Source organism: Protopterus annectens, chromosome 1.part1 (assembly GCF_019279795.1).
Source record: "Protopterus annectens isolate FY-2018-M chromosome 1.part1, PAN1.0, whole genome shotgun sequence".
Lineage (NCBI taxonomy): Eukaryota > Metazoa > Chordata > Ceratodontiformes > Protopteridae > Protopterus > Protopterus annectens.
Window position 1 is genome coordinate 1462768966 of NC_056726.1, and position 13029 is coordinate 1462781994.

The following is a 13029-nucleotide window of genomic DNA, read 5'->3' on the forward strand; positions in this document are numbered from 1 at the left end:
TTAATTGCTTCCCATTAAGGGGGGGCACCTGACATCTGGGGCAAGAAAAACTGATGTAATGGCATCCGCTGCATGCTTTATACCCCTGACTACCTGACATCACAGAAGATGAGACAGCAACCGACGCAGGACCCAAGACTTTGATAATCAGACCGACAGAGGGCTATTGCAAGTAGATAACCCAAATGTGATGACTGCAACAGTGAATACACTCGAACATCTACATTTATGGTAAGTGTACACAACTGTACTTTTTGTTTGCAGTAACTAAACAAACCCCACAATTTAGAATTTGTTAATCACCTGGGATAAAAAATGCTCAGTGTTGGGGGAAAATGCATTTTATATGCCATTTCTACCTTTTGTGGTTTCTGTCTGAGGTGTTTATGCCATTTCTATCTTTTGTGGTTACTGTCCGAGGTGTTTTGACACCATGCTCTTACTGTTGTTTTGCAAGTGGGTGTTAGTCGAACTGAAGTATTATCTTTTAAAAAGCAAAATGCCCTAGTACTTGAGTGCTTTCCTCAACTAAGGTAACCATAGTCTGGATTTGCCCTTGCTCTGGATGTAGTAGCCACAGAATTGATTTATAATGGGTTCTGACATCCAGAGGCTGAAACTGTTTGCATGCAGGGTATACAGAACTTATCTTGGACAGAAAATAAAACTTTTCCCACAAGTTGTTTTGGTCAAGCTTTTTGTGATCAACACAGGTTTTGACAAACATGTTTGAAAGTTATTGTATATGCTGATGTCATTTCCATTCAGTGTTGTATCCTAACTGTGTGTTGGCCGAGGTTCTGTGTAGTTATATTAAAAGTTCAGGATTTTGGGGGTTGGCCATGATTCTTTATAATGAACACAAAGTTTAGAGTTTACAATCGATGACATCCTTGTGTGTCCACCATGTTCTTTTATTTGATTCCCTTCTCCCTCTCTTTTTACCTTTTCTGTTGTTTGGGTTGGTTATGTGTGTGTTTTTTTACAATATGAACATTCAACTACCATGCATTTTACTCAAACTCACATTTATAATCATCTGTGCATTCACTACTGTAACTTCATTCTCTGTGTATTTAATATATCGCATAATGACATTCTTTTGCTATCGCTTTCAATATTGTAAATGTTTTTCTTATTGTTCTCCCAAGCAGAGCCCGAAAATGATTGACACTGTTTTTTACTGCCGTTAACAAATGTGTGTGTGTATAGATATATATATATACCTAGAAATAATAAACGCGCATACTAATTTGGCAACTTTGACTTCTTTACAGATGAGTTTGTGGGTGCCTCCTCCCCATCTCGATTGGATTTAAATTCTGTGGTGTGTACTTCATCTGTTTTGCAAGAATGTAGAACACCTGAAAGTAATTCGGATTTTACTGAGTCAGCAAAGGATGACATTCCAGAAGAGCAGGAAACAACTGTGTCGGAAAGTAGTGAGAGCATAACCTTGGTAACTCAGGTCGAAAAACCTGCCTCAGTAACTTCCTCACCTTTGCCTTCAGCCTCCAAGGAAGTAACTGGGGACATATGCAAAAAGTTGTTAGATGCCAGTTTGGAGGAAAGAAATGGGTCACATAAATCTTCAGAAGAGCAAGAGACTAAGAGCAGGATGTCTGATCCTGAAACTCAGGAGCTTAAAACAACCTCCGAACCAAGCAGTACCTTAGGATCTAAAGGGTTAGCAGAACCCAAAGGGAGCAGCAAACCAGAGACTGTGAGAGAGGAAGGACCAACGGATTTGAGAGTGTTTGAACTGAACTCTGACAGTGGTAAATCTACTCCATCAAATAACGGGAAGAAAGGTAAGGAGGAAAGTCCTGCTAATGTGCCAGTTATTTGATCAGCCTTTGTAGGCCCAACATACTGATACTGGGCTGAACGCATTGACACGTAAAGTAAGATAACTAAACTCATTTCCAGCTGACCTCAGCTTTCTGTGTACTGTGCATCAGTGTGCATGTCTTGTTTGTGCTGTTGAACATCATGCCGTAAAATCAAAAGGAACCTTTAGGCTGCATTTTCCTGCCTGGTTTAAACCAGTAAGCGTAAAATTTTCTTGGGTGTACCTTGTGGCAGCAACCATTAGAACGTAAAGAAAAACTTGTGTGAAATGCCTGCAATTGCAGTTTTTCTGTATGCTTATCCACATTTTGTTAATTAGCCGAGCAGAACTCCTTGAAATCTACTAATTCATAAGAGAAAACTGGACCTAAAGATATAAACTTAGTGGTCATAACTTATTTGTAAGGCTTATGAGAAATAAATGTTAGAAGTCTTACTATGTGCAAACTGTTCAGTGAGTGACATTTTTTTTACTAATTTAAATATGTTATTAGTGACTGGGCAGTCTTACGGCTAGAGTTATGAATTTTGTGTGGTCATAAGGTTTGAGTTTGATCTTAAACACCAATCTGTTTCATAACTGTGCATTTCTGATCTACATTAGTAGTACAAATTTGGCAAAACCTCTTGTACCATCTTCCTTTGGAAATGCACAGATTTTACTTGCGTATGATTTGCACAATGGAAAATACTTAGCTTCATCTGGTTTCAGAGTTTTGGGTTTTCTAAATTTCCAGTGTTTCCGTTGACATTTCTTCAGGTTGCGTTTATATTGTCAAGTTAAGTAAATGAGTTCCACTCATTTGGTCTGAATGAATTTGGCCTATTTGTATAAATTAAGCATTAAATTGGTTCTTTTTTTTTTTTACCACATGCATGTATTTTTGTGGCAGTGATTTAAGTAAATCTTGGGTTAGATCCACTTGCGCGGCTATAGGTGTGCTGAGATGTGGGTGCTTTTTGCAAGATTGCACACAGTAGGTTAGGGGTGTCTGCTGATTTTCCCCACTGTGTGCAATCTCAGATTTGGAATATGTAATTAGCAGGGGGTGTGGGGATGCACACTGTTTTTTCCTTTTTGCCTTTTTTTTTTAATAGTTTAGATGTATTATACCACAGACTAAGTGAATTTAGAGATTTCAGTATAGACTGAAAAAATAAGATGCCCCTTTTATTTTCTAGTCCTTTCTCACTGCCATTTCTTCTGTAACACATAGCAGAACCTTTTCCACTTGCACATTTTCTTGTTTTTTTTTTCCTGATGTAAAAAATAAATAAATAAAATGAGATTTAAGAACCATCTCATCATTGCTGTTGGAATCAGAGTGCGGATGTGGAACTAGCCGCTAGCAGGCATTCAACCCATCCTGATTGCTTCTGTCAGTCAGACATCCCAGTGGGTACTTAAGGCACAATCTCAGAATACAGCCATTAGGTATAACTTGACTGTAAATCAGACCAGATTACCTTGCTCAGTTAAACACCCAGAGACACGTCAGTCTTTTGGTTGTTCATCTGTTATTTCTCTGACCTTGTCTTGGCAGCGCAAATAACACTTGGCTTTGTACAACACCAGACTCCTAGGTATTTCTCTTGTGACAGAAAGGCCTTTTGAAGAGAAGGTGGAGTTTTATCTTGAAACTTTCCTGAGCTTCTGCAAGAGAATTTTTCAGGATTCTTGGCTTCTATAATTCTCACAATTTCTCTAGCCAAGTTGCACATGGGAAAGGATGCAGTGGTTTCTAAAAAAAAACGCATGGACCCAGCCTTCACATCAGTTTTGGGCTTTGTAAAAACAGAACTATATTGATGGAGGCAACAAATTCAGCTGAACCAAGATCTCTGTTTCTCTCCTCTGACCGAAATCCAATGTCTCACCACAGAATCTTCAGATTTTACTTGTGGGAGCAATTTCCATGGGGTAAAATTGCATGGCCTGAGGAGACATTCAAACAGACCAAAGCATATCAGTATAAAAAAGATGTTAGTTGTGATCCATTCTTTGAAATGTCTCTGTCACCTATGGTTACCAGGACCTCTACAAGTGATTACAGACAATACTGCTGTTGTGGTACACAAATGAGCAGGGAAGTACAAGGTCGTACTTTCTGTGCAGGCTGGCTATGACTGCTTGGGAGGTAGCTCTGCAGTATTCCTTACCACTCCAAGCATCTTATATTGTGTCACACCCAAAGTTAGTGGCAGATAAGCTGAGCACAACCAGGATAGATCTTCACAAATGGAAATTAAACGAGAGGGTCTTCCTGGAACTGATCCAGTTGTGAGGCTCCCATCAGATTCCTGTGTGTGGCTCCCATCAGATTCCTGTGTGTGGCTCCCATCAGATTCCTTTGCCTCATTTTAAAACAGACAGCTAAGCAAATTCTGCACCAATTGCAAACAAGCCTGAAAAACCAATGTGTTTTCTTTCACATGGATGAGAATGCCATCGCCCAGAGTGATACCGCAGTACAAGGACAAAATGATTGACGTCAACAATTGGCTCAGCTTCTGGTGTCATTCTAAGGGGATCCAGTATCTGTCTGCCTGGGACGACATGGTTGACAGACCACGATCCTTTGCCAGAGATGGCCTGCACCTGTTGCCCCTGGGATTCCAGTTACTGGCTTAAGGGTCTTGCTGCCCCTATAGTTCCTTTTTTAGGCAAGGGTCAAATGACAAATTTACCACCGTAACAGGAAAAGGCAAGCAAAAACTGAGGATAATGCTATTCAGTGCTAGAAGTTTAAATCTCAAAATGCACTCACTCGAGGCACTCCTTAAAAATGGAGAACATTAATACCTGTGCAGTGACTTGAGACCTGGTTCAAGGCTCTAGAGAGCACCCTTGCATTACCAGTCTATAACTCATACCACACTTTTCGGCCATCTAACCTGGACCAGAACACCAAAGGCGGAGGTGTGTCCATATTCATTAAGGATATCCACACCTCCAGGCTAGTTGCGCAGCATAATGCATCCGAAGTTATCCAAGTGCAACTAACTCTGGGCAAAACTGCAATCCAAATTGTAGCTTGCTACAGATCCTCCACCATGCCCCAGGATTCCCACTCCTCTTTTCTTGATATACTGGAAAATATTAGGGTTCAACCAAACACCCTAATAATGGGTGATTTCAACTACACCACCATTAACTGGGAAAACTACTCGTGACAACTCCTTTTCCATGGTGTGCATCCTGCCACTCATGTCAGACCATTCATCTCCATCACCTCTGTGGGCTTTGATCTTTTAGTGCATGTTCTATGAGTCTTTGATTTTTTTAGTGCATATTCTAGGAGGCTTTCTTTACTGCCTAGGTTTCTGTACCATACAGTAGTAGTGGCCGCACCACTGTTTTGTACACCTTACTTTTCAGCTTCTTTAGCATTCTCTTGTCATGCACTACCCATGATGCACTATACCAGTTGGTGTCAGGGGTAGTGCATTCTAGCTTTGGCCTCTTTATTCAGACTTTCCTTCTCAGTCACCCCTCCCAAACACTAGCTGTTAACTGTTACGCTGTTTCTCTTCTATCTCTGTTCTCAGCTTCTTCTGATTTTCCCAGTTTGCTGCCATTACCACTGTTTTATCTGTACTCTGTTTCATCCCATGTGCCTTCAGTTTTGCATTCCATTCCCCTATCCTTTGCTGAAGATGTTCATCGTGCATACAGCTGCAGTCATAACAGATGGGTTCTCCTGCCGTCAGGCGGGTCCTCGGTCAGCCGAATTCCAAAGTCTAGGTCCGGCGTCGGTTGTCGTCGCTTCTTCCCTGACGTCAGAGCGACAGGGGTATAAAAGAACCAGCCAACACCATTTTCTTCAGTCTTTCTTGCCACGCGGTGCCCGAAGCAGAAGCAGTTCGCAAGTGCCGGTCGGCCAGCTCCTGAGATTACGAAAAATTTGGAAACCGAAGTCTTCTTAAAGCTAAGTACCCGTTGGAAACTTTTCTTGCCTCAGACTGATGTCAGACAAAGTTAATAATTGTATTTCTTGTGGGAAGCAAATACCACATAAGGATTTCCATTCCATCTGTATACCTTGTTTAGGCCCAGACCACGACGTCTCGGTCTGTCGCTTTTGTGCTACATTCAACAAACGCACTATTAAGCGTCGGGCGGAGTTCGCCCAGCATTTTTTTGGGAAAGCATTTAACTGTACCATGTCGTCGGATACTCCGACTCCGGTTTTGTCTAAAAAACGCAAAGACAAGGACTGACACTCGAGGTCCGCGGCCTCTACCGACACCACGCCAAAGCCGACTACACGTGGTCCGGTTCTCAGTAAGGTGCCTACGCAGCCCCTGATTACCAACGACGCATCTTTGGCGGTGTCTCCTGTACCCGAGGTCGCAGGCTCCTCAGCCCACACCCCGACTACAGATACCGAAGCCACTCTTGGCATTGAAACACAGAATGTGGACAGGTCCACCTCCACTCAAGGTGTCTTCAGACCTTCCTCTTCTCCTCTTCTTTCTCCATCAAGGCTTTCACCAAGTCTAAAGCAACCATGCACCCTAAGAGACCAGCTACACAGGGCCCATCTCCAGGCCCCATGCCTAAGAAACAGATGCTTAAAATGGCTGAGGATTTAATTACTCTAATCAGAGGTTCTCAGCCACCTCCGGACAAAAGGCCCAGAGTGGAGGAAGATTCCCCCTCCTCTGCTCAGGGCTCCATTATTTCAGAGCACTTTGATGATCAGGAACAGTCTTACTCCCCTTTTGAAGACTCTGATGCAGAGGAGTCTATTCCTTCTGTATCCCCCCCTGAGGATTACTCATTTGGGGAAACTTTGCATACCTTAAGGGAACACTTCCACTGGGAAGGCCAGGATTATTCAGATTCCAAGAAAAGGCTCAGGGAATTTCTTTTGTTACCCCAGCACAGGCCTCTGGCTATACCTCCTGTCTTGGACATCCTAGATGTTTACTCGGAGGCCTGCCTTAACCCGGACTCTCTACCTCCAGCTCCAGTTAAGCCTGACAGGTATTACAGGGTTCCTGACTCACACCAATTTCTATACAAAAGCCATGCTGCTGACCTAGAAACCATCTCACAGGGGCCCAAGGGAGTTAAGGCCTCCATTGCCAAAAATCCATTGCCTTCCGAGAGAGATTCCAGATCCTTAGAAAGGTGGGGAAAAAAGGTATATACCTCGACTACCTTAACCATGAGGGCCTTAAACTGTCAGTTTCATATGCTAAAATACCAACAGTTTCTGTTATCTCAATTGAAAAGTAAAATGTCACAACCTGAACAACCAGACTTGAAGGAGTTGCAGGATTTGATGCATAGTGCAGAACAATACCTTGCAATGTGGTTTTGATGCTCTAGAGGCCTCATGTAGAGCTGCTGTTACAGGCTCAGTCATACGTAGGCATGCCTGGCTCAAGGAACAAGCCTTGCCTGATCATGTCAAAGCTAAATTACTAGACGCCCCTCTTCAAAAGGATGTACTATTTGGGGCAAATGCTGAGGAAGTATTACGGAAAATGGAGGAAAAGGCTAAATCATTGCAAACTGTGAAAGAATTTCTGCAGGTTCAACCCCCACGTTTTAGTAGAAATTGGCCTTCCAAAAACTGGTCCTTTCCTGCCACAGACAGACCCCAAAGAGGCAGATACAGGCGCCCTAAGGGCAGTGGACAATCACAAGGATCGTACAGAGGCAGACAATGGCAAGCTCCTACACAAAGAGGTGGTGAGGACAACTCGCAATCTTTCAGAAAGCAAACCCAATGACTTTCCCCTTTGCATGCCAACCAGGTCTCAAATGGCAGCCCCCTTAGGAGGAAAGCTGGCACTATTCTCAAAAAACTGGCATGTTGTCACAAAGGACAAATGGATCCTGAACATTATAAACAGAGGCTACAAATTCCATTTTCATACCCTTCCAAAAATGAGAGGCATGCCAAACCTGCCACACAATCAAAGGGCAGAGGCACAAAAGCAAATTTCAGATCGTATAAACATGAAAGCTATTCAAGAGGACCTACACACGAACAAGGTCAAGGTTTTTATTCCAGGCTATTTCTGGTGCCAAGGAAGGGAAAAGATTGGAGACCTATTTTGGATCTTTCCATCCTAAACACATTCCTACTCGTACCAAAATTCAAGATGCTCACTCTACAGCAACTTCTTCCCATGCTGGGTAAGGAGTCTTGGCTGGTAACATTGGACCTCAAGGAGGCATACCTGCATGTCCCAATCAGACAAAATTGCAGAAGATACCTCAGATTTCTTGCAGGTTCAACCCATTATCAATTCTCTGCATTGCCCTTTGGCTTATCTACTGCGCCCAGAGTATTCACGAAATGCCTGGCATCAGTAATTGCCTACTGCAGACTTCAAGGGATACAAATATACCCTTATTTGGACGACTGCCTGATCCAAGCGGACAGCAAGCACATTCTTCTGAAACATCTGGCTTATGTAATAATGATATTAAACTCTCTGGGATACACAGTCAACAAAGAGAAATCAAGGCTAATACCCTCTCGGAAGATAATTTTCCTGGGTGCCAATTTGGACACAAGCACCCAGATGGCCTACCTCACGCCAGAGAAGCAGGGGCAACTAATTCAATATTTCAGAACACTGGCAAATTGCACCAGGCTGACTGCAAGGAAAATCCTGCAGGCTCTGGGATTCATGGCATCTTGCATCTTACTTATCCCATGTGCAAAGCTGCATATGAGAAAACTACAATGGTACCTAAAAAACATATGGTCTCAACACAGCCACAGTTTGGAAACAATAATACCACTAATTCCATGTCTGCAAAAGGAATTTCTGTTTTGGGCTCAAGCATGTCAAACACAGGTCTTCCATTCAGCAAGCCTCAAGCAAATCAAGTCATCACAACAGACGCCTCGGAACTATGCCTGGGGGGCGCACATGACAGACCGGTGCATTCAGGGCAAATGGTCCCAAAAAGAAAAGCACCTTCACATCAATCAAAAAGAAATGCTAGCAGTAATAAATGCTATTATAGCTTTCAAGGACCTTCTACAACCAGGTCAACTATTGATAAGAACGGACAACACCACAGTTATGTGGTACATAAACAAGCAGGGAGGAACACATTCTTATCCCCTATGCAGACTGGCCATGTCACTTTGGAACATGGCCATGGACTTACGAATGGAACTACAAGCACAGTACTTGCCAGGCAAGGAAAACACGCTGACAGACAACCTAAGCAGGAATATGACAGATCCACACGAATGGAAGTTGCATCCAAAAGTTTTTACAGAAATAATCCAAGCATGGGGAAGGCCAGACATAGATCTCTTTGCCTCCCACAAAAATCATCAATTGACAAAATTCTGCTCAAAGATCTTCCATCCAAAGGCCTGGAGAGTGGATGCTCTCTCTTTCAGTTGGACATCAATGACAGTTTATGCCTTCCCGCCTCTTCCTCTGCTGCCCAAAGTCCTATTGAAGACCAGAGCTGACAGACCAAAGATGATCCTCATTGCTCCGGACTGGCCAAGGCAACACTGGTACCCACAACTGAGGAGCCTGACGCATTCCCCACCATGGACCCTGCCTCTAATGCCTCTTCTGCCTCGGCACAGCTTCAAAACTCTGCACAGTCAGCTAAAAACACTCAATCTAGCCGCATGGAAGATTCCTTAGCATCACAGCAGGCCCTACTCTCCAAGGAGGTGCAGGATGTCATTTTGGAGGCCAGAAGGCCATCAACTAGAAAAGCTTATTCCGCAAAATGGAAACGTTTTTGTGTCTGGAATGAGAAAAAGGGCCAGAACCCTGGAAAACTGAATTTACCTCAAATACTACAATATTTGGCTGAACTGCTAAGCAGTGGACTTTCGTTCTCCTCCATCAAAATCCATGCCTCGGCCATTTCTGCAGAATACAACACTGATCCACCTTTATTCTCTCACCCTCTATTAAGACAGTTCCTCAGAGGGGCTAAGAATTTAAGACCTCCAAGGAAACAACCAATACCTGCTTGGGATCTTAATTTAATTCTGGAAAAACTGACTTTGCCTCCTTTTGAGCCAGCTGCCTCATCAGATTTGCAATATTTGTCCTGGAAAACAGCTTTCCTTCTGGCTATCACTTCAGCTCGTAGAGTTTCAGAACTACAGGCTCTCATGGCTGTCCAGCCTTTTATTATCTTCCATCAGGACAGAGTTTCCTTACGAACCAACCCGTCCTTTATGCCTAAAGTGGTATCCGGGGTAGCTTTAAATCAGGCCATACATTTACCTACTTTTTATCCTAATCCTAAAAACAAAGGGGAGAGATTACTACATTCCTTGGACATCCACAGACAACTGCGTTATTATTTGGACAGAACAAAACCTTTCAGAAAATCAGAACAGCTCTTTGTGGCCTATGCGGTAGTAGCTCAAGGAAAGCCAATTTCCAAACAGACAATCTCAAAATGGATAGCCCACTGCATACGCTTTTGCTATTCCTTTCATGGCAAAACTGTACCTACAGGCATTAGAACTCATTCCACCAGGGCCACAGCCACCTCTGCAGCCTTCCTCAGTGGTGTTCCTACCAAGGATATTTTGGAAGCAGCCACTTGGAGTTCTGTGCATACCTTCTCCAAGCACTACAACCTACCATTATACTCCAAATCTAGAGCAGGCTTTGCCACTGCAGTCTTGCAGGGCATTTTGGCTCCTCCTAGTTCCACCTAGTGCCTACCACCCCTTTCTTAGCTTTGGGATTCTACCCATCTGTTATGACTGCAGCTGTATGCACTTGAACATAGTACAGTTTTGTACCTACCATAAATGTAGATGTTAGAGTGCTAATACAGCTGCAGTCCAGGTTTCCCTCCCTCCTTCCCCTCTAGGGGTATTCATTTATGGTGTATTTGCTTGCAACTACTGTTTTTTTGATTATATTGCATTGCATTACTACATAATTTTATGTATTGCCTTCCTTCTGGGGGAACCTGACATCTGGGGCAAGAAAAACTGAAGAAAATGGCGTTGGCTGGTTCTTTTATACCCCTGTCGCTCTGACGTCAGGGAAGAAGCGACGACAACCGACGCCGGACCTAGACATTTGAATTCGGCCGACCGAGGACCCGCCTGATGGCAGGAGAACCCATCTGTTATATTCAGAAACAATACACCTCCAAAAAGCAAACCTCAAATTTCCAATTTTCTGAATTTCGAATTCCTTTTCTTGATGTAGAATTTTATGTGGGGGTAAATGGTTTAGTTGAGCATAAAACATATAGAAAACCCACTTCAGTAAATAATTTTCTACATGCCAGCAGCATGCACCCATTACATTTGATTAAGGCTATACCGGAAGGAGAATTTAAAAGGAATTTAAGGAATACTTCCAACAAAAATCTATGGGAGGAGGTGTGTGATGAAAGTTTGGATAGATTATATTCACGTGGATACGAGCATGACAAGCTTCAATCTATAAAACACAGATTGTGTAAAAATAAAAAAAATTTTGGGAGAAGAGGGCATAAGCATGCATCTGAGTTTGAAAATGCGTCAGAGTTAAACAAGTTGTTTTTTGTATCTAAGTATTCGAACTTTTCAAACATTATGGAAAAAATTATTAGAGATTTGTGGCCTGTGGTGAGTGAAGATCCTGTAATAGGTCACCTTTTTCCCAAACACATCACCTTTTCCTATAAAAGGTATCCTAATTTAAAAGAGATTTTGAATAGGAAAGTTGAAGTTAAAATAGATGATAAGATAGGGATGTATAGCTGTGGAGATGTTCTGTCTGCAATAAAACTAAAAATATGCACGGGTGAAAATAAATGGAAAGAGGTACACTGCTTTTGAAAGGTTTGATTGTAGGTCAACAGGTGTTGTATACATATTAGGTTGTGATTGTGTTCCAGCAAAATGGTATATTGGGCAAACTACTAGACAAATTAAGATTCAGATTTTGGAACACCTGGGTGACATAAGGAGGGGTAATCTAGAGAGCCCTGTAGCTGCACATTTTGTAGCACACATAATGGTGAGAATGATAGTTTTAGGTTTAGTGTTCTAGCCAGGCCCCATTTTAGTAAAGGAAATTACAAAGCAGCATTAAGTAAGTTAGAACAGAGGATGATTATTGAGTATCATACTTTATTCCCTAATGGAATGAATTTGGAAATTTAAAATAAAATTTAACTTATATTTGTGATGTAATACATGTTTAGAATGAAGTTTTGTATAAGTTAAAATAAGTAATAGGTTGTTACATTCATATATAATGTTTAAATGTTAAGAATTAATTGTTTAAGGAAATTTATCTAATTAAATTTGGAGTGTTTAGTTTATTTATATTTATATATTGTGTAACTAATATTTAGAAATTTTTGTAAGTGAAGAAAAAAAGAAAAAAATGAATTTTAAATTGTTAAATAATGGAAATGTTTCTTTCCTTGGAATAGGTTTCAGTGGTGAATGAGTTAAATGTTTGACATTATGTGGTTTAATTGATTTAATTATGCCTAATTAATCAATTAATGCATATATAAAAGAACTCTGAAAATGTTAAAGTATGTCCCATTGAAGGCGAATAGCCGAGGTACCAGGATGGAAAGAATAAAGATGGATGTCAGCTACTTCTGTGTCTTCCTTTGAATTTCGTGGTGCTTATGTTTCTGAAGAACCCATCTGTTATGACTGCAGCTGTATTGGCACTCGTACATGTACATTTATGGTAGGTACAAAACTGTACTTTCTTGCTCAGAGTCTGCCTATAATGCGGCATCTTCTGCGTACAGCAACTTTGTTGAGCTGTCCACTTCGACCTGTTTGCTGATGTAGTCCATCACTTGTATGAATAGCAGTGGGCTCAGAGATGAATCTTAATGCATACCCAGTCCTACTGGGAACCGTCTTGGAGACCAAACACCATTTTCACTTGAGTCATTAAATCTTTGTGCCTAGCCTGTACTTATTCTACCAATGTGTCTGGGACTTTGAGCCACTGCAGGACTGTCCAAATTAGCTTTCTTGGGACCTTGTCATATGCTTTCTTCAAGTCCAGTTGAACCCTTTCATCTTTTGTGGCATCTTCTCAACTATGTCTCACTGCAAACGCTGGGTCAGTTGTGCTGCATCCTGATTTGAATCTAGACTGTTCATCTCCCATCTTAGTTTCTACTATTCTGCATATTTGTTTATCAGTCACCCTCTACAGACCTTTCATGCAATG

At 41.9% G+C, this 13029-nt stretch overlaps 1 protein-coding gene across 1 annotated transcript in view; it reads left to right on the forward strand.

The window, feature by feature from the left end:
* BSDC1 (BSD domain containing 1) overlaps positions 1 to 13029 on the forward strand; it is an 871248-nt gene that overhangs the window by 573599 nt on the left and 284620 nt on the right. Inside the window, exon 9 of the mRNA XM_044082455.1 lies at positions 1278 to 1811. Within this exon, the coding sequence (XP_043938390.1) occupies positions 1278 to 1811 (534 nt within the window). The remainder of the gene's footprint in view (positions 1 to 1277; positions 1812 to 13029) is intronic.